A 26,561-nucleotide genomic window follows, 5' to 3' on the forward strand; every position below is an offset into this window, starting at 1 on the left:
CAAAATTTTCAAACATGTTCTTTGTTATCAGTACCATTCAGCCTAAACTTGAATCTCATTTTTTAAAACATTGCAAATTAAAATCTTCATTATTTCATTGTAACATATCATACCATCAATCAGTCATCACTAAAGACCATTTCTAAAGAATTTTGCTTTTAAGAAACGTCTAAGCAATTGTGATGACCACATTTTTTTTTTTTTTTTTTTAAAGATTTTATTTTTTTTTTTCCTTTTTCTCCCCAAAGCCCCTCGGCACATAGTTGTACATTCTTCGTTGTGGGTCCTTCTAGTTGTGGTATGTGGGACGCTGCCTCAGCGTGGTTTGATGAGCAGTGCCATGTCCGCGCCCAGGATTCGAACTGACGAAACACTGGTCCGCCTGCAGCGGAGCGCGAGAACTTAACCACTCGGCCACGGGGCCAGCCCCTGTGATGACCACATTTTATAGAACACCTCTCTCTCACCACCACACACACACCTATCTCCATTCCTAGTGTTTCCTTTTATGTGGAGGTGACTCTCCTGGCTCTCTCCAGACCCTCACTTGCTCCCATCCATCCCCCTAACCAGGCCTGTCTTCTTCCCTCTCTTTGGGGAAGGCAGCTGCAAGACCACCTTGGGCCAGCACTGATTATAAGTAAGTCTGGTTGATTCTGGATGCTGTATAGAAAGTTCAATAGGCAGTATCGCTAACCTAGACTTTACCAATGATAAGGATATTTTGGCCTCTATCTGCCTTATCCTTTGTTTTATTTCCTAATTGGTTCAAAACCTGGATAGGGAAAGCAGTTTTATTTATTGGGTCCTACTCAAAGTTCCCAAGAAAACACACACACACACACACACACACACACACACACACACACACAGAGTTTCTTGATAATACAACTTCAAAAAATAAAGGTGGCTATTTGTTTTTGTTTTTACTAAAACAATGGTAGGGAGCAGATGGAAAGGAAGGTATACGGAAGCATCTAAAGAAGTAAAAAAAATCTGACCAGAATTTGAAAGATTAGGTGAATGCTCAATGTGGCTTCAGTTTGCATTTTTAGGATGAGACAGTGCTTTACCAACCTTAATAGTGCCAAAGAATCACCTGGGGATGTTGCTGAAACTCATATGCTGATTCAATAGGTCTGGGGTGGAACCCAAATTCCATATTCCAATACGCTCCAGGTGATGCTAATGCGTCTGGTCCACAGACAACACCTTGAGTAGCAACGGGGTAGCATATCATGAATTGCTAACTTCTGCACTCAAGTACCTAACGGTGTGAGTGGTAGGAGGGGGAAGTATTTGCGGGAAGTAGTTGTGGCTGCTTGAATTCGACTATTTAAGTTCAAATTGGCCCATAAGGTCTTCCCCAGAATGGCCTGTCAGGCTTGTTTTTATCTCTACACTATTCCTCTTTCACGTCCCTCCTACTGGAACACTTTCTTCTTGTCTTTGGACAGAGTCCTAGTCCACTTTCCAATGCTGCCTTCTACTTAAGCTTGATGTCTAAATCGGATGAGATCTTCAGTTATATGGCACATCTCATTCAGACTATTATAGTTGCTTGTATACAGGTTGCACCCTCCCCTACTAGATCAGATATTTCTAAAGGGGTTTGATTGTGGCTTGCTCATTTTTGCATTCCTGTAACATTCAGCGAATAATATCAATTGCTACTATTTATTGAGTGTAGTTACTTTATATATCTTCCATCCCATAAAAAGTAGGCATTCTTGTTGGCTCCTTTTTGCAGATTAGGAAAGTGAAACACAGAGAAGTGAAGAAACTTGTCCAGATCACAGAGCCAGGAAGCCAGAGAGTCACGATTTGAATCCACATCTCTTGAAGTCAAGAGCCTGGCCTTTTCAACTAGTCTCCTCATTGAATGAAAATAAATGGCTTGGAATAAGCCACATGCAGATAATTAAGAATTGACCAAGGAGCGTATATTTGTCCACTTATTGGGAATATAAGTCAGGCTTTGGGGGTAGAAGAAGGTTCCAGGGTTAATGAGCTTCTCATAGAGATGAGCTCAGATTTTGACTCAGGTCTATGGGTTCACAAATTGTTCTCAGTTTTCTGTAGAACAGTTTTCAGGCTCTGTAGAACTGAATCAGTGATAATATAATTTCAGACTCACAAAAGGCTAGAAAAAGGCCTACAATGCTTACCTATTAGTGTCCAGGGAGAGAGAAAAGTGACAACCACACCAGCACAGGTGTCAGAGGATCAGCATAATCTTTTATCAAAAGGAAAACTAAGTTGAGAAAGTTGCAGAGTGTGTTTATTTTCTGCCTTCTTCCAAAAAGGATTTGAATCTATTGCAAAGGGGATGGCAATTTTTAATTAATACAGTCACAATGACGCACGGTGAATCATTCTCGATGAACAGGCTGAATCTGCCAAGCTGACTGGGAGACTCTATTGAGTCATCAACGCTCCATCTCTCTTGGGCAGTACTGAAGAAGTTCTTTTCTATCAACGTCTCCCCATTTTCAGTATTCCATAAGAACGTCAGGGCTGACTGGGCTCCACTTTCTTGGTTTGGGGTTGTGAAGTCTGCTCTATTCCGATTACTCCGACTCCGATTCTTCCCTTCCCAGCACCGCAGGTGCAGTTTGGGCAGCTGTCACCAGGGGATGACAATGTCTTTGCTTTAGTTATATAGGGAGGAGGTAATTGGTCGGTCTTTCTGTAGGTGTGAATAACGCAGAAAAACAATATTACCAGGTGAAGCAAATGATGCGTTCAAAAAAATTGTTTTTTTCACTCATAAAAAAATGTGGTACACAATTGAGATTGTGAAGAAAAGAAACACAAACTCCTAGTGTAGTGGTCAAGATTGAATGCAGGAAGCAGACATAACTCTAGATGTTTGAACTATGAAGGGACTTCATGTAGGGAATAAGATGGTTACAAAACCACTGGGAAGCGTAAGGGTGTGGGCTCTAGACTGGGCTTCTAGAAAGGACTCCCAGAATACTGCAGAAGTGACCCACCAGGGGCGCTACCACCTCCGAGGCCACCGCTAGGGCTACTGTGTCAAGAACCCACTCCTGAGACTGTGTTCCTGGTACTAGAAAGCCACACTGCCCCTGGCCCCCCAGGAGGCTGCAGGACTCTGAAAGGCAGAAAAAAACCTTCACGTCTCTACTGCCTTGCTTGCCAATGACAACACACAGTCGAAAGAAGCAGGAAATGCCCTCCACTTTCCAAGTCCCATGCAAGTACATCTAATTGGCTAAACTTAATTTGTTTCTAGAATGCTAGTTGGGAGGGAGTCTGGAGAATGTAGTCGTAGTTGTCCAGCCTCTGGTAAGGCCCATGAGGAGGCGGCTAAGTGAGCCAGTCCAAACTCCACATCTAGGGACAAGTGGCTTACTTCCTACTATGGCCATGACCAGCTGTAACAGCAGAGATCATGGTTTCACATTTGCTGAGTGCTCCCCCTGCGCCACGAGCTGGTTTGAGCACTTCACAGCCATCATTGTCCTTCCCTCGCTGTTTCACAGGGGAGTGAGCTGGGGCCTAGAATGATTCAATAACTTGCACAAACTTACACTGGAGGAAGAAGAGGAGCCAGGCTCCGAACTCCAGCTGCCTGATTCCCACCACTGCTTGAGCACTTCCGTTTACTGCTGCTCCACTACCTGCCATCACTCTAAGTCAAAGGCCTCTGAAACTCTTCCTCACTCTCTTTCAAGTGTCAGCAAGCCCCAGGCTCTGGGCCAGTTCACAGACTCCTGACAAGTCTCCTGCAGCTCTTCTCTTGCTCCTGCTTTTACGTGGAATTGTAACTACCTCTGCAGTTCCAGTCTTGCAGGAAGCTTTCTCTACCTACCTCTCCTCCCTTTGGAGAGAGAATTGCTTTACTCATCCCAGGGAAGGTCTTAAATTACCTTCTGCTACATCCACATCTACTTTTATTTCATCTCTCTCCATCTGAAATAGAGACCATGCTTTCTGAATTCTCTGAGTCTCAGCAACAGGTAATCACTACATTTTTTCTTTTTCTAATCACAGGAGACCTCTCTGAGCAACCTAGTTACTGATTCCACTCCTCCTTCACTTCCCCCTTCCGACTGCTCTTTGAAGCTTGGCATTGGCGTGGAAGTTATTTTGCTTCAAATTGTTTAAGAGGCCTCATTAATGAAGTTGACAACAGCCAGATCCTCCTGCCATGCTTCTTAAGAGACTTGCCATTTCCCATACCCCCCTAAGCATTTTAGAACACATGTAAATGGAATCACAAAGGGGGTGGTCATTATTTGTCTATTTATATCTGCCACTGGAAAATGTCTCCTCCTCAATTTAAAATACCCTCATAACATGAGGTGTCCCCTATTCATTCCTGTTCTCTGCTCTCTCTCCTCTCTCCACATCTGGATGCATTCAGCAACCATCAAATGATAAGCAATCTTTGGGACCCATTCTTCCCATTCAGTCAATTAAAAAATGTTTATGAATGCTTACCATGTGCTAGGCACTGTGCTAAGTGCTAGAAGAGTAGGTGAATAGTCAGGGTTCCTGTCTTCCAGAAGCTTCCAATCCAGACATTACAAAGGCAATAAACTCATAAAAGAATTTCAAGTGAATATATATATATATATATATAGCATTTACTTCAAACTAGATTCCTACTTAAATAAGGTGGTCAGGGAAGGCTTCTCAGAGGAGGTGACATTTATACTGAAGGAAAAGTAGGAGCCAGCCATGCAAAATGAGAAGGGGAAGATCATTTAAGGCAGCAGTCACAGCATGTGGGAAGGTCCAGAGGTGGGAAAAAAAAAAACTTGGTGTGTTTCAGGGTCTGCAAGGAGGTCAGTGGGGTGGGAGCCCACCAGCCAGAGGGAGGATAGTGCTCCATGTCAGGGCGGGGAGGCCAGACCTTGCAGGGCCTTCTAGGTTAAGGTAAGGCATCTGGATCGTATGCTGAGTGTGATGGGAAACTGTTGAAGAGTTCCAAGTAGGGGAGGGATGTGATTTGATATATACTTAAAAGAGAATTTTTGCCACTGAGTGGGGACTGGACTGGGATGAGGGGTGATAAGTAAAAGCAGAAGCAGAGAGGCCAAGCAGTTGTCCACAGGGAGATGACAGACCTGGACTAGGTGGTGGTAGGGGAGGTAGAGAGAAAGGGGTGGGGTGAGGCATGACAAGTTTGCTGATAGATGAGATGTGAGTGGTGGAGGAGTGGAGCAGTCTATGATGCCTTCTGGGCTTTCAAATGCTATTGGGGCTCAGCATCAGTGAATCCTGGGGACCAATACAGTGGAGGGCTTTTCTGCCCAAGAGGTTTAATGGGCTTTATGATTTCACAACACACTTCCTGGCAACCTGTCCTCTCTCCCCTTCTGATTATATTCTTATTTCTCCATTCACATCCCAGTAGACAGAACCCTGATGCTACATATTTGCCTGCCTGAAACCTAGACCATGAAATGCCTCTTGGCTCTGAAGTGTGGGGCAGCGGCTAAGAGCACAGACTCCAGAGCTGACAGCCTGGTCAGAATCCTGGCTGTTTCCTCCACTAACGGTGCTGTCTCATCTGGCTTTCCCGATGCCCAGCTTCTTTAGTTGCAAATGGGCTGGGTATAATAGTACCTAACTCATAGGGTTACTGGGAGGACTGGACGAGCTACTGCAGGTAATCCTAGAGCAGCGCCTGGCACACAGGCTCAGTGTTAGCTCTTATTAGTGTAAATCAGAGGGGACCGGGTGCTTTTGAGCTGCCTTTATTTCACTCTGCACCCACTCTTACAGCAGGATTTAGTGCTTCAAGTCATCCCCTTAAGCAGATCCAACCCTATAGTGTATTAACAAGAAAAGACCATTTCACTAAGTATTTCGTAGGGAGATGGAGGATGGGGGTTTCCTCAGCATTTCACTTGAAGATCCCCATTGAAAATCTGGCCCTTCACCCACTCCCTGGACACTTGGTTCCTATCTACCTCTCCCCACACGTCCTTATTGCAGTTTCCTTGGCATCTCCTTCCCACTTCACCCTTAGTTTTTTCATAGAAACCACTATTGGTTTTGCCAATCTTCTCTTTGTTTTCAATTTCCTTAATTTCTGGTCTTATCTTTATTCTTTCTTTCCATCTATTTTCTTTGGGTTTATTTTCTGTTCTTTTACTAACTCTTGAGGTAAAAATCTTAGTTCAGAAATGTTTAGCTTTTTTTTTTCTTTTCTACTATATGCCTTTAAAGTCATATGTTTCCCCCCAAGCACGATTTTAGCTGTTCCCCATGAGTCTTGATATGTGGTATTTTTATAATCGTTTAGTTCAAAATACTTCCTAGTTTCTATTATAATATTTTCTTTGTTTTATGGATTACTTAGAATATTGCTTAATTTCCAAATAAGCCTTGTTTTTGTTATTGATCCTTAGCTTAGCTGCATTGCATCAGAGGATGCACTCTGCATGATTTCACTGCTTTGAAATTGGTTGTAACTTGTTTTATGACTCACAATCTAGTCAATTCTGGTAAATGTTCCATGTGAGTTTGAAAAAATATACTCTGCAGTTGTTGGATACAGCACTCTACGAATGTACATTAGGTCAAGTTTACTAAACCTGGTGTTTCTATATCTTTACTAATTTATTGTGTTAACTTGTTCTATCACTTCCTAAAAGGTGTTTTACTGTAGATTTGCCTATTTTGCCTTTTATCAGTTTTGACAATATATTTTGAAACTATGTTAGTAGGTGTATACACATTTAGAGTTATTATATCTTCCTGGTGAATTACATCTTTTATCATTATGAAGTATTCCTCTTTATGTTTAGTAATGCCATTTGCCCTAAAGTCTACTTTATCCAGTATTAATAATCTATGCCAGTTTTCTTTTTGTTAATATTTGCATGTTATATCTATTTCATTCTTTTACTTTCAACTTTCAGCCTTTCTATAGCCTTTTGTTTTACATGCGTCCCCAGCAAAGAGCATGTGATTGTTTTTGTCTTTAAAAATCTAGCCTGATAATCATTGTCTTCTAATAGTAATATTTAGCTCACTTATATTTAACGTGGCTTCTATGTGTTCTACCTGTTCTGTTTCTTTTTCTCTTTCTTGCCTTATTTTGAACTGATTATTTTTTCTTATTCCACGTTTCCCCTGTATTAGATTAAAAATTACACAATCTTTTACTATTCCTTTATTGGTTACTCTAGAGATTACAAAATAAATTCTACATTTTCAAAAATCTAATATCAGTTGGTACTTCTACTTTCTTTTGAGACAATACAACCACCTTTGGAACAGCACTTTCCAAACTTTAATGTACATATGCATCACAGGGGACCTTGTTAAAATGGAAATTCTGATTTCGTAAGTCTGGGGAGAGGCCCAGGATTTTCCCTTCTAATAAACTCCATGGGCCACTCTGAGTACTAAGCCCTCAGAACACTTCAACTCTATTTACTCTATTTAGCTCCTCCCTACTTAAATGCCAATCATGTACTTTAATTCTATATATATTTAAACCTCTCAACACATTACTATAATTTTTGATATAGATCATATGAACCTAGATTCACCCATGTATTTACTTACCATTTTTATTGCTTTTTACCTTTTCTTGCATCTCTGATATTTCATCTGGAACCATTTTCGTTTTGCCTTAAGGACACCATTTAGCATTTCTTTTAATGGTGTTGTGTTGGTGAAAATTTTGTTTTTGTCTGAAAATGTCTCCTTCATTTTCTTTAATAAATTTTTTTATTTTGGAATAATTTTAGATTTATAGAGCTAGAACAGAGGGTTCCCATATACCCTTCACCCAGTTTACCCTAGTGTTAACATCTTATATTACCATAATATACTTGTCAAAATTAAGAAACCAACATTAACACACACTTTTGACCACACTTCAGGCTTTTATTTCAATTTCTCACTAATGTCCTCTTTCTGTTCTGGGATACCACATTGCAATCAGTCATCATGTCTCCTTAACTTCCTTTGGTCTGTGATAATTTCTCACTGTTTTCTTGTTTTTCATGACTATGACAGTTTTTTTTTTAATTTTTATTGAGTTAATGATAGTTTACGATCTTGTGAAATTTCAGTTGTACATTATTGTTTGTCAGTTGTGTTGTAGGTGCACCCCTTCACCCTACTGTAAATAATGCTGCAATGAACGCTGGGGTGCATGGGACTTTTGGAATTTCTGACTTCAAGCTCTTTGGATAGATAGCAAGTAGTGGGATAGCTGGGTCATATGGTATTTCTATTTTTAATTTTTTGAGGAATCTCCATACTGTTTCTCCATAGTGGCTGCACCAGTTTACATTCCCACCAGCAGTGTATGAGGGTTCCTTTCTCTCCACAACCTCTCCAACATTTGTTACTATTTGTTTTGGTTATTTTTGTAATTCTAATGGGTGTAAGGTGATATCTTAGTGTAGTTTTGATTTGCATTTCCCTGATGATCAGTGATGATGAACATCTTTTCATGTGCCTATTGGCCGTCTGTATATCTTCTTTGGAGAAATGTCTGTTCATGTCTCCTGCCCATTTTTTGATCGGGTTGTTTGATTTTTTGTTGTTGAGTTGTGTGAGTTCTTTATATATTATGGATATTAACCCTTTGTCAGATGTATGACTTGCAAATATTTTTTCCCAGTTAGTGGGTTGTTTTTTTGTTTCAATCCTGTTTTCCTTTGCCTTGAAGAAGCTCTTTAGTCTGATGAAGTCCCATTTGTTTATTCTTTCTATTGTTTCCCTTGTCTGAGAAGACATGGTGTCCGAAAAGATCCTTTTAATACTGATGTCAAAGAATGTACTGCCTACATTTTCTTCTAGAAGCCTTATGGTTTCAGGTCTTACCTTTAGGTCTTTGACTCATTTTGAGTTTATTTTGGTGAATGGTGAAAAAGAATGGTCAATTTTCATTCTTTTGCATGTGGCTTTCCAGTTTTCCCAGCACCATTTGTCGAAAAGACTTTCTTTCCTCCATTGTATGCCCTCAGCTCCTTTGTTGAAGATTAGCTGTCCATAGATGTATGGTTTTATTTCTGGGCTTTCAATTCCGTTCCATTGATTTGTGCACCTGTTTTTTGTACCAGTACCATGCTGTTTTGATTACCGTAGCTTTGTAGTATGTTTTGAAGTCAAGGATTGTGATGCCTCCAGCTTTGTTCTTTTTTCTCAGGATTGCTTTAGCAATTCGGGGTCTTTTGTTGCCCCATATGAATTTTAGGATTCTTTGTTCTATTTCTGTAAAGAATGTCATTGGGATTCTGATTGGGGTTGTGTTGAATCTGTAGATTGCTTTAGGTAGAATGGACATTTTAACTATGTTTATTCTTCCAATCCATGTACATGGAATGTCTTTCCATCTCTTTATGTCATCATCCATTTCTTTCAGAAATGCCTTGTAGTTTTTGTTGTATAGGTCTTTCACTTTCTTAGTTAAATTCGCCCTGAGGTATTTTATTCTTTTTGTTGCAATTGTGAATGGTGTTGTGTTCTTGAGTTCTTTTCCTGTTAGTTCGTTATTAGAGTATAGAAATGCTACTAATTTATGTAAATTGATTTTATACCCTGCAACTTTGCTGTAGTTGTTGTTTATTTCTAAAAGTTTTCCAATGGATTCTTTGGGGTTTTCTATATATAAGATCATGTCATCTGCAAACAGCGAGAGTTTCACTTCTTCCCTCCCTATTTGGATTCCTTTTATTCCTTTTTCTTGCCTAATTGCTCTGGCCAAAACCTCCAGTTCTACGTTAAATAAGAGTGGTGATAGAGGGCATCCTTGTCTCATTCCTGTTTTCAGGGGGATGGCACTCAGTTTTTGGCCATTGAGTATGATGTTGACTGTGGGTTTGTCACATATTGCCTTTATTATGTTGAGGTAGATCCCTTCTATCCCCATTTTGTTCAGAGTTTTTATCATAAATGGCTGTTGGATCTTGTCAAATGCTTTCTCTGCATCTATTGAGATGATCATGTGGTTTTTATTCCTCAATTTGTTGATGTGGTGTATCACGTTGATTGATTTGTGGATGCTGAACCATCCCTGTGTCCCTCGTATGAATCCCACTTGATCATGATGTATGATCCTTTTGATGAGTTGCTGAATTCAGGTTGCCAAAATTTTGCTGAGAATTTTTGCATCTATGTTCATCAGTGATATTGGCCTGTAGTTCTCCTTTATCGTGCTGTCCTTGTCAGGTTTTGGTATCAGTGTGATGTTGGCATCGTAGAATGTGTTAGGAGGTGTTCCATCCTCCCTAATTTTTTGGAATAGCTTGAAAAGGATAGGTATTAAATCCCCTCTGAAAGTTTGGTAGAATTCCCCAGGAAAGCCATCTGGTCCTGAGGTTTTATTCTTTGGGATGCTTTTGATTGCTGTTTCAATCTCTTTCCTTGTGATTGGTCTGTTCAAATTGTCTGCTTCTTTTTGACTTAGCTTTGGGAGATTGTAGGAGTACAAGAATTTATCCATTTCCTCTAGGTTATCCATTTTGTTGGCATATAGTTTTTCATAGTATTCTCTTATAATCCGTTGTATTTCTGCGGAGTCTGTTGCTATTTCTCCTCTTTCATTTCTGATTTTGTTTATTTGAGCTTTCTCTCTTTTTTCCTTTGTAAGTCTGGCTAGGGGTTTGTCAATTTTATTTATCTTCTCAAAGAACCAGCTCTTTGTTTCATTGATCCTTTCTACTGCCTTTTTTTGTTTCAGTAGCATTTATTTCTACTCTGATTTTTATCATTTCTCTCCTTCTGCTGACTTTGGGCTTTGTTTGTTCTTTTTCTAATTCAGTTAGGTGTATTTTAAGATTGCTTATTTGGGATTTTTCTTGTTTGTTAAGATGTGCCTGTATTGTGACGAATTTCTCTCTTAATACAGCTTTTGCTGTATCCCATATGAGTTGGTATAGCATGTTATCATTTTCATTTGTCTCCAGATATTTTTTTGATTTCTTCTTTAATTTCTTCAATGATCCATTGCTTGTTCAATAGCATATTGTTTAGTCTCCACATCTTTGTGCCTTTCTCAGCTTTTTTCTTGTAATTAATTCCTAGCTTTATAGCATTATGATTGGAGAAGATGCTTGTTATTATTTCAATTTTTTTTAATTTGTAGAGCCTTGCCTTGTTTCCCAACATATGGTCTATCCTTAAGAATGTTCCATGTGCACTTGAGAAGAATGTGTATTCTGCTGTTTTGGGATGAAGTGTTCTATATATGTCTATTAAGTCCAACTGTTTATCTTTTCATTTAGTTCCACTGTTTCCTTGTTGATTTTCTGTCTGGATGATCTGTCCAATGATGTGAGTGGGGTGTTGAGGTCCCCTACTATTATTGTGTTATTTTTGATATCTTCTTTTAGGTTTGTTAATAGTAGCTTTATGAACTTTGGTGCTCCTGTGTTGGGTGCATAGATATTTATAAGTGTTATTTCTTCTTGATGAAGTGTCCCTTTGATCATTATATATTGGCCCTCTATGTCTCTCTTTACCTGCCTTATCTTGAAATCTATTTTGTCTGATATAAGCATTATGACACCTGCTTTCTTTTGTTTGCTATTAGCTTGGAGTATTGTCTTCCACGCCTTCACTCTGAGCCTGTGTTTGTCCTTGGAGCTGAGGGGTGTTTCCTGGAGGCAACAAATTGTTGGATATTGTTCTTTAATCCATCTTGCCACTCTGTCTTTTTATGGGAGAGGTCAATCCGTTTACATTGAGGGTGATTATTGATGCATGAGGGCTTAATGCTGTCATTCTGTTGCACATTTTCCAGTTTTCCTGCATTTCCTTTGTTTCTCGTCCTGTGTGTTTTAGCCTACCCATTGACTTCTGCAATTTCTCATGCTGGGTTTCTTAGCTTTTTCCTTATTTATGTTTTGTGTCTCTGTTCTGTTTTTTAGTTTAGTAGCTACCCTGAAGTTTGTATTCAGAATTTCGTGCATAACACAGTCCATTTTCTCATGGCCTCTTACTTCCTTAGCCTAAACTGATTCAGTTCCTTTCCTCCTCCCCTCCTAAGTTATTTTCATCTCTTATTTCAACTTGTGTTGTGAGTTTGTGGTTAGAGTGATAAGATTGTCTTTGTTTTTGGTGATTTCCTTCCCTTTATCCTAATGCTATAGTTGAATATTTGCTATCCTATTCTGATTCTATCTGTTTGTGTCCCTACTCTGTGTTTTGTGACCCCTTTCTCCCTTTTTTCTTTTTTCAGGTATGAGAGCCTTCTTGAAGATTTCTTGTAGAGGGGGTCTTGTGGCTACGAAGTCCCTTAGCTTTTGTTTGTCTGGAAAAGATTTAATTTCTCCCTCATATCTGAAGGATATTTTTGCTGGATAGAGTATTCTTGGCTGAAGATTTTTCTCCTTTAAGGTTTTGAATATGTCATTCCAATCTCTCCTAGCTTGTAAGGTTTCTGTAGAGAAATCTGCTGGAAGTCTGATAGGGGTTCCTTTGTAGGTTATTTTCTTCTGCCTTGCTGCCCTAGGTATTCTTTCTTTGTCCTTCATTTTTGCCATTTTTTCCTTGCAGTAGGTCTTTTTACATTCACAAATCTAGGAGATCTGAAAGCTTGCTCCACACACATTTCTCTCTCAATCCCTAGATTTGGGAAGTTCTCTGCTATTATTTGGTTGAGCACGCTTTCTGCTCCATTTTCCTTTTCCATGCCCTCAGGAATACTGATGATTCTTAAGTTGCATTTTCTCATTGAGTTGGCTGTTTCCCAGAGATTTTATTCAGTTTTTTTGATTCTTAGTTCTCTTTCTTCCTCTGTCTGGAGCCATTCAACCTATCTTCGATTATGTTAATTTGCTCCTCTGTGGTGTCTACATGGGCATTCAGGGAATCCGTATTCTGTTTTAACTGATCCATTGTATTTTTCATCTCTAGTATTTCTGATTGATTCTTCTTTATAGTTTCAATCTCTTTTGTGAAGTAACTCCAGAACTTGTTGATTTGTTTCTCTATATTTCCCTTTATCTCATTGAGTTTTTTGATGATAGCTATTATGAATCCATTGTCGCTTAGTTTACCTATTTCCAAGTCCTCAGAACATAATTCTGTGCTTTTATTGTTTTCCTTCTGGTCTGCAGCTTTTATAAATTACTGGATGGTAGAGGAACGGTTTTTATGCATAATGCTATTATTTGGTTGCAATTACAGCCTATAGCCACTAGATGAGCCCTCTGCCTTCAGCTATGACGCAGCGCACAGCACAGGTTGGGGGAGGAGGGGCACTTTCTCTTGCATGCAGACCTGGATTCCAATCAGCTCTCGGTCTCTGGTTTCCTGGGGTCTTGGCTTGATGGGGCCTCCCATGCGAAAGCTTTCCCCATTAGAGGACTTCATCTGGGCTGCACAGCCATGGGAGTCCTGGGTGAAGCCCTGGATGCACAGCCCCTCCCCCACTCCTTCCCTCATGGAGCCTCCTGCAGCAGCGATCCCAGTCTCTAGGGGAGGGAGTGAAGTTCTCTCTTACCCTGTCCCAGCTCCTCCAAGGGGGGTTCCAGCCTCTCCGCCCTCCGTCGTTTGGCTGCTGTGGATCTCTGACGATTTCTGTGCTATTAGAATTTTTTCTTAGAATGTGGTTGCTCCTTTTAGTTGTATTTTGGAGGGGAGAGAGTCCTGGGTGAGCTCGACTATGACAGTTTTAAGGAATACTGGTCAGGTATTTTCTAGAATGTTCCTCAATTGGGGTTTTCTCAGGGTTAGAGAATATTTCCTCATGGTTAGACTGGGGTTATTGGTTTTGGAGAAGAATACCACCAGAGGTGACATGCCCTTCTCATAGCATCGTATCAGGGAATACACGATAGCCACATGACTTATCACTTGTGATGTTAACCTTGATCACTTGGTTAAGAAGTGCTATACAGATTTCTCCACTGCAGAGTTTCTATTTTCCCCTTTGTTTTAATCATCTTATATTCACCCTATTGGTGTGGAAGGGATTCCCCCTGTAAGGTTATAGGGATGGCCAAATGCCTGACACCTGACACAGGACTGATGAGACTGACAGCAGTTTATTGGTCACATATCCTTGCAGCCTGGGAAGCAGGACACTGCATGACATGCAGGGCCACATGGGGGTTGCAGTTTGGAACAGAGTGAACAATGAAGGGCTGTGGGAAGCAGGGTGGGGGGCGGTGCTTCCTGGTTCCAAGGAAGGAAGTGATGGGCTTGTCTGAATAATTCTGTGGGCTGTCAGGGAAATGAAACTTGCTACTCAGGGATAAGCAGGAACTGTGCCTGGTCCCTTTGATAAGGATGATTGTTTGGCTAGGGGATCTTATTGGCAGGAGCAGAGTGAGATGGGAACTTGTGGCTAGGCCAGTTGAGGTCCTCCTGATTTTACCAGATGTCAAGGTAACATAGAATATTGAGCCTTAATTTTAGGCCTTCTACCACACCTTTCCACAATCTATTCTTTGGAAGCAAGTCTTCTTCATTTGTGAAAGATGTGTCCCAGCAAACAGAATTCTAAATTGGCAGTTATTTATTTCAGCACTTTTCTTATTTCATTGTCTTCTGGCTTCCATAGTTTCTTCTTACTGTAACTCATGTGCCTCTTACTCTTTTACACTCTTATATTTTCCATCTTTTTTTTTTCACTTTGATGCTTTATTCTGGATATTATTTTCCAGCTCTCTTTCAGTTCAGATATAAGGGTCAAATAGAGTGTTTGTTGACTATAAGCAGCCTGCATCACTGGAGCACATCCATGGGGGAATGGAAGGGCAAACTCTGGTGAAAATTCAGTGCCTACAAGTCTAGATTCCTTTGCCTGGCAAGGAGAGCCTTTTAACATAGAGCTTCAGTTTAGCTTTGTAGCTTTTCCTCTTGTTATTTAAGGCCAACCAGACAGACTCTTTTATTTGTGAAATGCATCTTTATCCCTGATTCCAAACTTAACTCATATCATTTCCTCCTTGAAAGTGTTGATTCTTCCTTATCTCTACTAAGCTAATTCCCAAAGTTTCAGCCTAAGTACACCTTATTCCATGAGGCCACCTTTGATGGTGTCACAGGGACTCCTGCTACTTAATACATGTTAGCTTGTGTTGTTAGTTATCTTTTAACTACGCTTTGTTTATGCCCTATTTTCAAAGTAAATAATATTCCTGAAGGAAACATACCTCTTGTACCATTTAGCACCTAATATTTTAGGCTCAGCACTTAAACGGGGTTTTGTATATATTATGTTAACGAATTCACATTGATGGATTTTTCCCTTAGTTACTCTCAGTATGCTAAAGAGAGATCCTTTAGTTGTGTACGTGATACATTTTAGCTTTTCATCAATTTAATTGTATAAAGGTATGGAAATAAATGAAGACCACCCAAATTATAATAGAACCTGTTTATTCACAACTTGTTACAGCAAGACAGTCAGTCACCATCACTTGTATTTGGCAGAGACTCAAAGGCAGGCAGTGGAGTGGGGAAGCTTTATAATGGAAAAAAGGGAAGGCATCAAGTATGCCCTGATTGCAGGCTGTTGCTATGGGGTAGCTTCATGTGGGTTAACTAGAAAAGGGGTTATCATATTTGATTGGTTTGAGGATCATATTTGGCTTTCTCTGGTTGGTCCTGAGTTGGAAATGGAGGCAAAATAAAAGGATGCCGATAGTCATTGACTATGCCCTGACTATTCTGGGCTGGCTGCTGCAGAGATTGTGGTCTGGCTTGCTGGGCTGGTTGCTGCAGAGGTTTTAGGTCAGAGTTCTACTGCCATATATGGTCTGGCTAGTGTTCCTTTGTATATTCAGTCCCTCAGACGCCCCTTTTGGTCATCCTTTTGGTCATTCTCTTACTTGCAAGAGGTTGGCCAATTTAGGGAAGGCTAGAGATCCACATCTTCACCTCTGGGGATTGTTCAGTTGCCCCCATCGTCAATCTTATTGTGAGAGCTTCTTAATATTTTTGTTGTTTTACTATTATGGTGATGATATAACAAGAGAGTGGCTACACAGAACTTAAAACTCTCCACACAATGCAAAGACCAGCATCAGTACCATTATGACAAAATCAAGAACAAGTAATAGTTCCTTTAATATGCTTCAGAACCAGGAACCCAATAGCCCAACTCAGGCCAAAAGAGCAAATCCCACAGGCCATGAGGATCAACTTAAGACAGCCAAGTAGTTTTTTCCTTAAAGAGATGTATAGTCTCTTCTACCTTGGATTTTTCATTGATCCAAGTACAGCAAGAAATTTTAGCAATGACACAGATGCCACCATGACTGGCCAACAAGAATCTGGAAAAATGCAATTGTCCATTGGCTCATGCCAATGAATTGCAACTGATTTATACTCCATCTAGAGCAGAAGTGATAACATTGTTAACTCCTGCTTGAGTCAGTAATAAGTTTCTTACAGTCTTTTCTATTTGTATAATTCTCACCATTGGGAATACTGCATAAACAATGGATCAGTAATTCCCTCAGGTAGAGTGCCTGAATAAGCAAGAGTGGCCTTGTTTTCGAAGAACTCATGTATGAGTTAGGATTTCTAGCCTTGGTGATTTATAGAATCAAGATCTCTGTGTACAGACAAGTACATGGGATACTATTCCTAAAGTGCATGAGGTGTTAATCAGAGGCAAACAAGACCAGGTATCCTGGCTGCAAAGGAAGTGGTATCTGGGAGGAGCACATGAAGACACAGGAAAAAATGAGTTGCTCATGATATAAGGTTGGAACCAAGGCCTTACATAGCTGGGATACATTTCTGGATTTCAATTAGCTTCTTCCAACTGGCAAGTATCTGGCCCATCACTCTACAAATATTATTGAATTTAAATTTAGAAATACCCAGGGTCTAATCAATAGATTATAGTAACCGATTATTTTTCAGGGAGAGAGGGACACTAGCAAAGCCACAGGTTGATTTGTTTAAGGTCATTTGTCCATGTAATTGCAAGAGGAACATGACTGGCTACAATTCCCTACTGTCTTGTTTAATCAGATTGGAATTGCCCAGAGATATTTATCATGGGGGTCTGGTGATGGATGGTATATCCAGCAGTCAGTAAGACTGAGGGAAGTGGCTACTGTTTGGGATAATCTAAGAATGGCATTAGGTAAGTATGTTCTGACCTAACAATTAAACTAAGTAGACAATAAAAGAAAAAGTGGCCGTTCTGAATGGACAAAAGCCAGGGGCTTAAATAAAATGAGAAGAATGAGTATAAACAAACAGATAAAAAATGGAACAGGAATAAGGCAGGGATCTTGGTCCAGTGTCTTGGCAGGAAGCTGTCCACTACTTGCGGTCATCCACTTGTTCTGAAGGTCTTGGATCTGCTGTCAACTTCCAAAGACTGGCTGCTTCTAGAAGATCTTTGAGAATCTTCAGTATGAGGTACCTTATTGGAGCAGTCTCCCAATTGTATGGAATTCTGAATTACTTCTTTAGTTGTGAAACTTGAACCCAATAATTGGCTCTCTGTGCTGTCATATTTGTTGTTAAAAGTACTTAATAAGGTCCCTTCCAATTAGGTTCAAGAACAGTTTGTCTCTCATACCTCTTCCAATAGATGAAATCTCCTTGCCAAAGATCATAAAGAGGCTGTTAAGGAAGATGTTGTGGGAACAATGGCATAATGATCTTGTGATAGTACATGAGTCCTTGCAATATTTTGTCATGTTTGTATGAAGTAGGACAGTCTATTATTGGAGGTAAAATCCCTAAATGTATGGACCTTCCACTAGCCAATTCATACTGGGACAACTGATATGTCCCCAGGAGAATGGACCACACAGCCATAAAGGCTAGTGGGAAGGAGGCTACCTTTGGCTGAGGAATGGCAAGAATTTATGAAAGTTTTGTTAATTTAAATTTAAGGATGCCATTGGTTCTTTCAACCTTTCCAGAAGATGGTGGGTGGTAAGGGCAATGTAGTTTCTGAGGAAGGGGTAATGCCTTACAGAGTTCTTTTATAGTGATTACCATAGAGTGTGTGCTTCAGTCACTTGATATAAAAGTTGGTATGTCCCAGCTTAGAAATACAAAATCAAGTCGCTTTTTAGCAACTGTAAAGGTCTTAGCTTTTTGGCAAGGAAATGCTGCAGCTCATCCTGAAAATAGACATACAATAACTAAAAAATATTTTAAAAAATCCATCTGAAGGTGTGCAAAAGCCTACTGGGGCCTTGGTTCCAGGCCAGGTGTCACCTTTATATTTTTTCTAGGATTATGTTGTTGACAGGTGACACATGACCTGAAACTAACCTCAGCTATCTTTTTAAAGTTTCCCAATAAATCTTGATTTAAGTTTCCCAATTAATCTTGTCTGTAGGGTGATGAGTAGTTCGTGGAGAAATTTACCTAATTTCCATTTTAAGTCATCTAATGCCACCAAGCAGCCATCTTGGGAGTTCCAGAGATTATCTGAGTGAAAGGTACAACCAGATTTTTCCATTTTTCCTTTTCCAAATCAGGGGATAAATGTTGATATTTTATAGTGGCTTCTTTGAATACCTCCATAGGTTGATGCTTTGAGGTGTAGGTGGGATCATAATATTGGTTATGGCTGCCTGTTTGGCACAATGATCTGCTAAAGCATTTCCTTTAGCTTCCATATTATCTCTTTTTGCTTAAGCATCTATCTTTCTAACAGCCACCACTCTAAGAAGTAGGTATCCATCTAAAGTTTCTTAACTTGTCCATTTTTTTTAATGGGAATTTCAGCATTGTTTCCAAAGTTGTTCTCACAGTCATCTACTACTTCAAAAGCATACTTTCTATTTTTATATGCTTACTCTTTGGTCTTTGATTAGTTGACTAGCTCTATTAAGTGCAATAAGTTCTGCCATCTGGGCTAATTTTTACCTCAGGTAGAGGACTATATTCTAAAGGAGAGTTTAAATTAGTGATAGTATATCCTGCTTGATAACCTTCAAGTATGAGCCATCAACAAATTCTATAAGATCAGGGTTCTCAATGGGATCCTCTAATCAATTCAAACAAGGTACAGAAAGCTCCCTAGCTAAGGTAAGACAATCATGATGTTCACCTTCTTCCGGTAGAGTGGCAAGATTCAGAGAGTTAGAGTGATGAACAGTAATGCAAAAGTAAGACAGTAACAATGTCATAGGAGGTTAACCAGCTGGCTGAAAAGTGCTGCATGCTCTCAGTCAGCAGTAGTTGTCTTTACTGTATGAGGAACTGTGAAATCAAGTGGGGAGCCTATAACTAGTTCAGCAGAAGCATTAACAAGTATTTTTTTTTTTAGCAGCAGCTATTGCTTCAAGACAAGGGGGATAAACCTTTGCAACCAGGTCAAGGGTAAGGCTATGGTAAGCAATAAGTTTTTGACGGTTCCCATGAAGTTGAGTTAAAACCCCAAAGGCATGTCCAGATCACTTACGCACAAACAAACAAAAGAGATTTTTGTAGTTAGGGATGCCCAGTGAAGGGAGCTATTGAAGAACTTTCTTCAGGTTACAGAAGGCCTGTTCTATATTTGGGTTCCCAGAAGAGAAGGTCTCTTACTGAGAACTTAGTCAACTCATAAAGAGATGTTGCAATCTAAGAAAAACTTGTCTGCAATATCCAGTTAAACCTAGAAATCCTGTTGTATTGTTATTTTGTGACAAGTCTAGGGTTTGGATAGTCTTTATTCTATCAGGAGAGAATATTGTCCCCTCCGTAGATATGCCATGACCTAAATAATGCACGGTGCTTTGGAAAACCCTTTATCTGTTGAAACTTTGAGTCTCTTTTCTTCTAAGGCTTAGAGCAAGTAAATGAAATCCTTTTTACAAGCTTTCTTGTTCTCTGAATAAAGCAGGAGATCATCAACAGATTGTATCAAAAGGAATAACAAGGGAAATTTAGATCTTTTAAGACTTATTTGAGGAACTCAGAAACATAGGAGGGGGCTTCAGTGAACCCCTGGGGCATGGCTGTCCAGGTATATTGTTATCCTCCCCAAGTGAAAGTGAAAAGGGATTGACTGTCCTAGATGTGGTCTACAGAAACATCAAAAAAGGCAAAGCAAAGGTCCACTACAGTGAAGCAAGCAGCTTCTGGTAGAATTGATGCCAAGATGGTATTAGGTACTATTGGACAGCGAGGGACAAAAATTTTGCTGATTGTGCTGACGTCTTGAAAAAAATTGATGCCCTTATCGATTCAGTTTCTTTATTGGCAAGACAGAATGCTACAGGGCCATTACAGGGTATGAGAAGACCTTTGGATATAAGGCCTTCAACTAAAGCTTTGAACCCTTCCTTTGCTTCTGGCTTCAAGGGAGGTTGGGGATGTCTGGGTAACAGTTTGGTAATCTATCTACTCTCCAGGTTCTGACCCAATTAGTTTTTCTATGTCAGTGGGATTTTAAGGTCATAGAATGTCAGGTACAATGTCAAGACCTTTATCTGGGGTATGCATCAAACAGAATGAGGAAGGCAAAGGTATATTCAGAACAGACATAACTTGATTATGAATAGAGGAGTCCTTTGGAACTTTAAGAAACAGTCTCTCTGTTGTGAATTTAATATTAGAATTCCATTTGCAAAGTAAGTCTCTTCCTATTAAATTTGCAGAGGTGGTATCACAGAGCAGGAAGGCATGTTTTCATTCAAGAGCACAAGGGTTACAAGTAAGGGCTGGGAGGTAGGAAAAATCTGTGGGTTATTTGAAAGAACTATCTCCTGTGCGTATGCTTACTCTGAGGAAGAGGTTGAGCAAAAACGATGGGGTTCAATGTAGTAAGAGTAGCACTCCTACCCACCAAAAATTGATGAGGTTGACCATGTATATTTATTCAACTTGAGTGGTTAAGTGTAAGTCAGGATATTGGGAGCGTTTTTCCTTCTTCAGGGCACCCTCACTGATCAGAATTGAGGGATTTCCTTTGGTTTTTCTTTTATATGATGGAACATTCTTTTTTTTCCAGTGTCCCTTCTGTTTACAATACTACAGCGTCCTTGTCAAAAATGGTTGCTTGGGAAGCGGGCCACCTAGCTGTTTGATCTGCACGATTATAGTTTATTTTGGATTCTGTCTCATTTTTATTCTAAAGTCCTTTCAAAACGTTCTGACAGGTATTTTAGTCAGACAAAGGGGCTATTTTCCATTCCAATTTCTACTTTTGAATAAGGCTTCCAGTTTCATGTTTAACTCCTTTGACAAAATGAGATGAAAGGGTTGTTTTCATGCCAACACCTTTGTTAACTCCCAAATGTTGTCAGAAGGTATTTTCTAGTATATTATTAAAATCTTCTATATTTTCATCTCTTTTTCTGTTTGTATGATTGAATTATGGTCCCATCAATTTTTATCGGGAATATTTTGGGGATACTACTTTTAGGGGACTTTGCCCTGCTTTTCATGCTTTTCTTTTTGACCCTAGGTTTATTGTGAAAAGAGACGTCCTGTAAATCCCTTTCTGGGTCAGTCCAATCAGCTTTGCCATCCAAGGTTTAGCATCTGAGGTTCTGACCAACATATGGACAAGCTTATGTAGATTAGGTAACCCTGAATCATATGCACCAAAAGTATTCTAAATTCTTCTATGAATAGTTGCTGGTCTTGTATGGGAGTAGGGAGATCCTTAAGTATAGTTCTTAATTCATCTTGGGTCCAAAGTTTAAATTCTACAGTTGTCTGCATATCTGCCTCATAGGAGGGATAGATCTTTAGAGACAACTGGCATTTTGTGGTCTTAAGAGAGTCATTGGGAATCGTTAGGGGGTCTGGACAAGAGGAAGAGAAGGGAGGAGTTGATGGAGGTGAGGAAAGAGAGAGATCAGAAGGATAAGGAGGAAGAGGGGCATCTGGACATAGGGCAGGAACTGGAGGACAAGGGGGGTGGGCAGGATTTACTAAGAAACCGTCTAGTTTGTTGCCGCTTAAGTTTGTCAAATGCTTATTAGCTGTGGCTAAAGAATCTCATAGTGAAATAATTTTTGAACCAGAATTTGCTTTAGAGATCTCTGCATACCAATCAAAAACTGCTGCCCATTGTGCCTGAGAAATCTTAATGCCCTTTCTTTTCTAAGGTGCCTATCGAATAAAACATTTATTCAAGTCAAATGTTCCCCAGAGTGGCCACTGAAGGCCCAAATCCTCATGGCTGAAGTTATGCCATTTAGAGAGATAGGCACCAGAATTAGGACTATAATGAGAATACACATAAAAAGCAGCCATTTTTCCTGGAGGAGCAGAGGATCTAGGCTTCGACGACCCAGGAGAGCTGGCAATGGTTGACTGAAAGTGATGCTTGTGCTCTTTCTGTCACAGGGCCCCTCCGAACACAGACCCTGGGCCCCCTGGCAGGTAGAAAATTAGAGTAAACTCTCTTTAGATCAAAAGCCAACTCTCAGGACAAAAAATCAAGATGGAAGGAGAACCTCATCCAGTTTTATAGGTGACCACAAAAAAGGTTGTCTAAATGGATGCTGGTCTGGTAGGAACTGCAGACTCTGTGAGGCTGGCTCAAACCACAGGCTGACACGGCCTATGCCTTATTCTACCCTATGATTCTCCTTCTTCTGACAACTCTTAGACAGCATCATACAAAAGAGAAGTACAAAAGAAAGCCAAAAAGGAAGAAAAGGAATGGCCTGATTCCACCAAGAATGCCAAACAAAGGGAAACTATAACAAATGTGGGTACCATACTTAGAATAAAGAGCTGGGGAACTCAATGTAAAGATTGCAGAGTTCAGACCTGGCACTGACTTACCATGTTGGCACAGACTTGACAAGTCACAAGTAGCAAGGCACAAGCAGCCTGTGTGGGTACCACATCTGGTTTAAGGTGGGGTCATGTGATGGACAGCACACAGGGTGTCTCAGTGGAGTCTCCAGGAAAACTGTGGAAATAAATGAAGACCATCTGAATAACAAACAGACATTATTTATTCAGAGCTTGCTAGAGCAAGGAGTTAGTCATTATGACTTGCATTTGGCAGACTCAAAGGCAGGCAGGGGAGTGGAAAAGCTTTATAAGGAAAAAGGGGAAAGGTTCAGGTATGCTCTGATTGGAGGTTGTAGGCCTGGGGAGGCTGGAGGTGGGCTAACTGGAAAGGGGGCATCTTATGTTATTGGTTTGGGGGGCATATTTGGCTTTCTTTGCTTAGTCCTGAGTTGGAAATGAGTGAAAAAATTGGGAAGCTGGCAGTCATCGACTGAGTCCTAAATGTGCTGGGTGGATTGCTGCCGGAGTTTTGGTTTGGCTTCCCGGGGGACTTGCTGTAGAGGTCGTGAGTTGGGGTTCTGTTCTATACGGTCTGGCCTTTGTCCATTTGTGTAATCAGTCTACCAGGGCAAAGACGTCATTGAGCAATTCTATCTCATTTAATCATCCTAACTGTCTCTCCATGTTCCTATTTTACAGATGAGGAAAGCAAAGCTCAGGGAGTATGAGTGATGTATCCAGGATCATATGACTAGTGACACAAGCAGAATTCACATCTATGAATGTTGGACGTATTTTTAACTGTTTCATCTTGTAAAGACCATGAGGTTATTGTGATGTTGCCCTATCTGTTAAAAATATTAGGGTGCTCAATAAATACTCATTGGGTGAGTGAACAGATGAAAATAATTTTTGGAACACTTCTGAGACTGCCTCCAGATCCTGCATTTTTTGAATATCTTCAGTGAAGGCGTATCTTGATGATCGATTTAGTTTTTGAAAACAAACATTTTTCCAAATTAAGACTGGTGAGTAAGGTGAGAGAATCAGCTGGCTCCAAAACCTAGTGTGTCCATTCAGTAATGAAATGGATGTGATTTTTTGCACATTTTGCCTGTGATTGACAAAGCAGCTTTGAAGGCTTTTCCAGGGGAGAAGTGGCAAAAATGGTTGCACTTCGGGAATAAGAACTCAACTTTCCAAAAGTTTGCAGGGTAATGCTCATTTAAAAAAATAAGCTAAATTTTCATTATTTTTGTGGTTTATCTTTCTGTGTAGTTTTATGCAGTTCTCAAATGGTCTATGTCATTCAACAAATATTTGTTGAACACCTATTATGCGTTCAGTGCTGTGCTTTGAACACAGATATCAAATATAGCCCTTATCAACCAGGAGCTCACGGTCTAGTTGAGGAAGACAGAAAATTAACAATTGAAATGCAATTTGACAAGTATAATGGCTTGATAAATGGCAGGATGCCCTGGGAACATGCAGTAGGAACAGTGGTGAGTTGGTACATGTTAACTGACTTCTGGGGGTCAAGGGAGTAGCTAAGGGCCTGATTTGTAGTTTACTGATTTCCATGGTGTAAACACTCTCATGATGGCCAATTTCAAACTTCCAACATGATGCCACCAAGGGAGTTTGAAAGAGATGTGCAGAAGTACACCGTAATATCTATTTCCACCATACAGATACAATAGATGTAAATAATCTCCAGAGCATAGATAACAGTAAAATGTAGTAAAATGGGAAGTGGTGAGTTTGAATACTTATTACTTTTGTTTTTAACATAACTTAATTTTAAACTTACATAATTTCTTTTTAAAGAGTAAGTGTATTTAAAAACTGGCTCACAAAATTACTGAACACTTCACGATCAGCTCTTGGAAGAGACTATGAACCAGTGCTAGCGGACTCTAGCCACTGGATAAGAGCAATGTCGGGAATTACTCTAGGCTCACTTAAGATGAAGATTGCAAGTAAGCTGAGGCAGGGACCCTGCCTTTTCATTTCTCATTTCTGGATCTCCAGCACCTAGTGTGTGCGTATAAACAAATGTCTGTCATATCAGGTGGTGGGTGGTAAGCGTTACGGCTAAAAATTCTGTAGTGCAAAGGAGAAAAGGAGTGGGGCATTGCTATTTCCCAGGGAGTTATCAAGCAACTGTAAATGTTGAGGCGTATGAAGGTAAGGATGAAAGGTTCTGGAATTTGAGAAACAGAGTCTGAGTAAGGCGGAAGCACAGATCTACGCACCATTCAACAGGACTGGGACAGCGAGTAACTTAGGAAATTTTTTCTTCTGAGAAGTCCACACGGTTGCCTCCTACTCTCCTCAGCCCCACTGCACCAACTGCAAAGTCCTTTCAAGCCCGTCTCCTTCCGAAGCCCGCGAAACCGGCAGACAACCCTGCGCATGCCCAAATCCTCCAGCTGCTGGCGCACCGTCTGGGGCGGTTTGCGCATGTGCGAGAGCGAGACGCACATTTTTGCCCCAAGGGCTTGCCGTACCGTCCAGGCGACGAGTTGCGTCCTGGTTCGGCCTCGTGTCCTGGCGTGTGGAGACTGTTCTGCTGCCACAGTCGCCACCGCCGACATGAACCGCGAGAGCTTCGCGGCCGGCGAGCGGCTGGTGTCGCCGGCTTACGTGCGGCAGGGCCACGAGGCCCGCCGCTCGCATGAGCACCTCATACGGCTGCTTCTGGAGAAGGTACCGAGCTGTCGGGTCCCTCCCAGCCGCCGCGCCCCCGGGCTCCGGCCCCGCCCCTGTACCCGGTTCGCGCTGGGCCCGCCTCGCTCGCTCCTGTTTGCTGGTTGAGACCTGTCCCCAGAGCCTGTCGCAGCTTGGCATGCACTCTGCTGCCTTGCTGCGCTCAGCGCCTTCTCGGCCTCGCCAAGGCCAGCAAGATCCAGGGAGTGCGGTTGGCGGGGGGGGTGCGTTTTGCGGCCCGCGGTTTCCTAACTTCGGGATGCGCAAGAGACGGGATTCCCAGTTGGGTTACTTTTGTGTTTACCAAAAGGTCGCAGTTCGCACCTTCCATCTTTCCCTCCTCCCAAGGACTCGGCATACATAATGTTTGCAAACCTCTATGTACTAACTCGAACCAGGTCTCTCGCGGAGCTTCGCAGGTCTCGCTCCTGCCAGCCTTCCTGAATTTTAATTTCATTAAAGTTTCACAAGCCTAGTTTTAACACCCTGCTTTGAAGAATTTTCGTTGAAGATAAGGTTTATTGGTTTTCAGTTACTTTAACTTACTGCACCTTAAAACCTGAGTAAATCTCATCGTGTGCATTTATCATCACTTTTCACAATCTGTACGTAATTGTAACGTAACGTAACACAAACGTTTGGCCTTTTCGAGGTTTCTTCATAGTGCTGGATTTATATCTGAATTTTAGAAAGGCAAAGAGCATGGCAAAATACACGTTAAAAAGTTTTAAAATGCATTAAATAGGGCTCTAGGGATTATTGGTTTTCTTAAATATAGTTATAGTATTTTATTTCTTTTTTAAGGGCAAGTGTCCAGAGGATGGTTGGGATGAAAGTACACTTGAACTCTTTCTACATGAACTTGCAATCATGGATAGCAACAATTTCCTGGGCAATTGTGGTGTGGGAGAAAGGGAAGGGAGAGTGGCATCTGCGTTAGTTGCTCGGCGTCATTACAGGTATTTTTTTCAAGTTGCATGTGAAAACATTTGTTTTTTCCTTTATGGTTAAAAGCAATGGTGGCAGTATTTATCATATTAAATTATAAAATGTCCGTTTATAATCTGCTTCTTCCCTATTCAAATGTTCACTAAAATAGAGGAAACAGGGAGATGGAAACAATTTATCTGAGCAGGTGCTTTTCAAGACAGTAGAGTAAAGTTGTATATGGTTGTTACCTTGTCAGGTTCTGGGTAATTAACGATACTGGCTATATATTCTGATAAGAA

The 26,561-nt window shown here is 40.7% G+C and overlaps 1 protein-coding gene and 1 long non-coding RNA gene across 11 annotated transcripts in view; one reads left to right on the plus strand and one right to left on the minus strand.

Annotated features, from left to right (window-relative positions):
* Positions 1 to 26,561, plus strand: part of SEPSECS (Sep (O-phosphoserine) tRNA:Sec (selenocysteine) tRNA synthase) — a 99,996-nt gene that overhangs the window by 41,683 nt on the left and 31,752 nt on the right. Inside the window, exons 1-5 of one of the 9 annotated variants that reach the window (XM_044767649.2) lie at positions 17,208 to 17,334; positions 18,272 to 18,374; positions 19,211 to 19,271; positions 23,320 to 23,657; positions 26,137 to 26,291. The exons of 1 other annotated variant lie outside the window; for it this stretch is intronic. In XM_044767649.2, coding sequence (XP_044623584.1) covers positions 23,601 to 23,657; positions 26,137 to 26,291 — 212 coding nt within the window. In that variant the 5' untranslated portion in view covers positions 17,208 to 17,334; positions 18,272 to 18,374; positions 19,211 to 19,271; positions 23,320 to 23,600. Of the gene's footprint in view, positions 1 to 17,207; positions 17,335 to 18,271; positions 18,375 to 19,207; positions 19,272 to 23,319; positions 23,658 to 25,038; positions 25,333 to 26,136; positions 26,292 to 26,561 lie in introns of those variants that run through there. 7 more of the 9 variants (XM_044767652.2, XM_070506120.1, XM_070506121.1 and 4 more) reach the window with 7 other exon arrangements.
* LOC123284736 (uncharacterized) lies at positions 239 to 25,017 on the minus strand. 2 transcript variants are annotated; one of them, XR_006526030.2, is made up of 3 exons: positions 24,879 to 25,017; positions 22,666 to 22,795; positions 239 to 2,689 (listed from the first exon to the last, which is right to left on the minus strand). It is a non-coding gene; the product is annotated as an uncharacterized lncRNA (long non-coding RNA). The 2 variants fall into 2 exon arrangements; XR_011502295.1 differs by lacking the exon at positions 239 to 2,689 and adding an exon at positions 17,329 to 17,519.

Source organism: Equus asinus, chromosome 3, assembly GCF_041296235.1.
Source record: "Equus asinus isolate D_3611 breed Donkey chromosome 3, EquAss-T2T_v2, whole genome shotgun sequence".
NCBI lineage: Eukaryota > Metazoa > Chordata > Mammalia > Perissodactyla > Equidae > Equus > Equus asinus.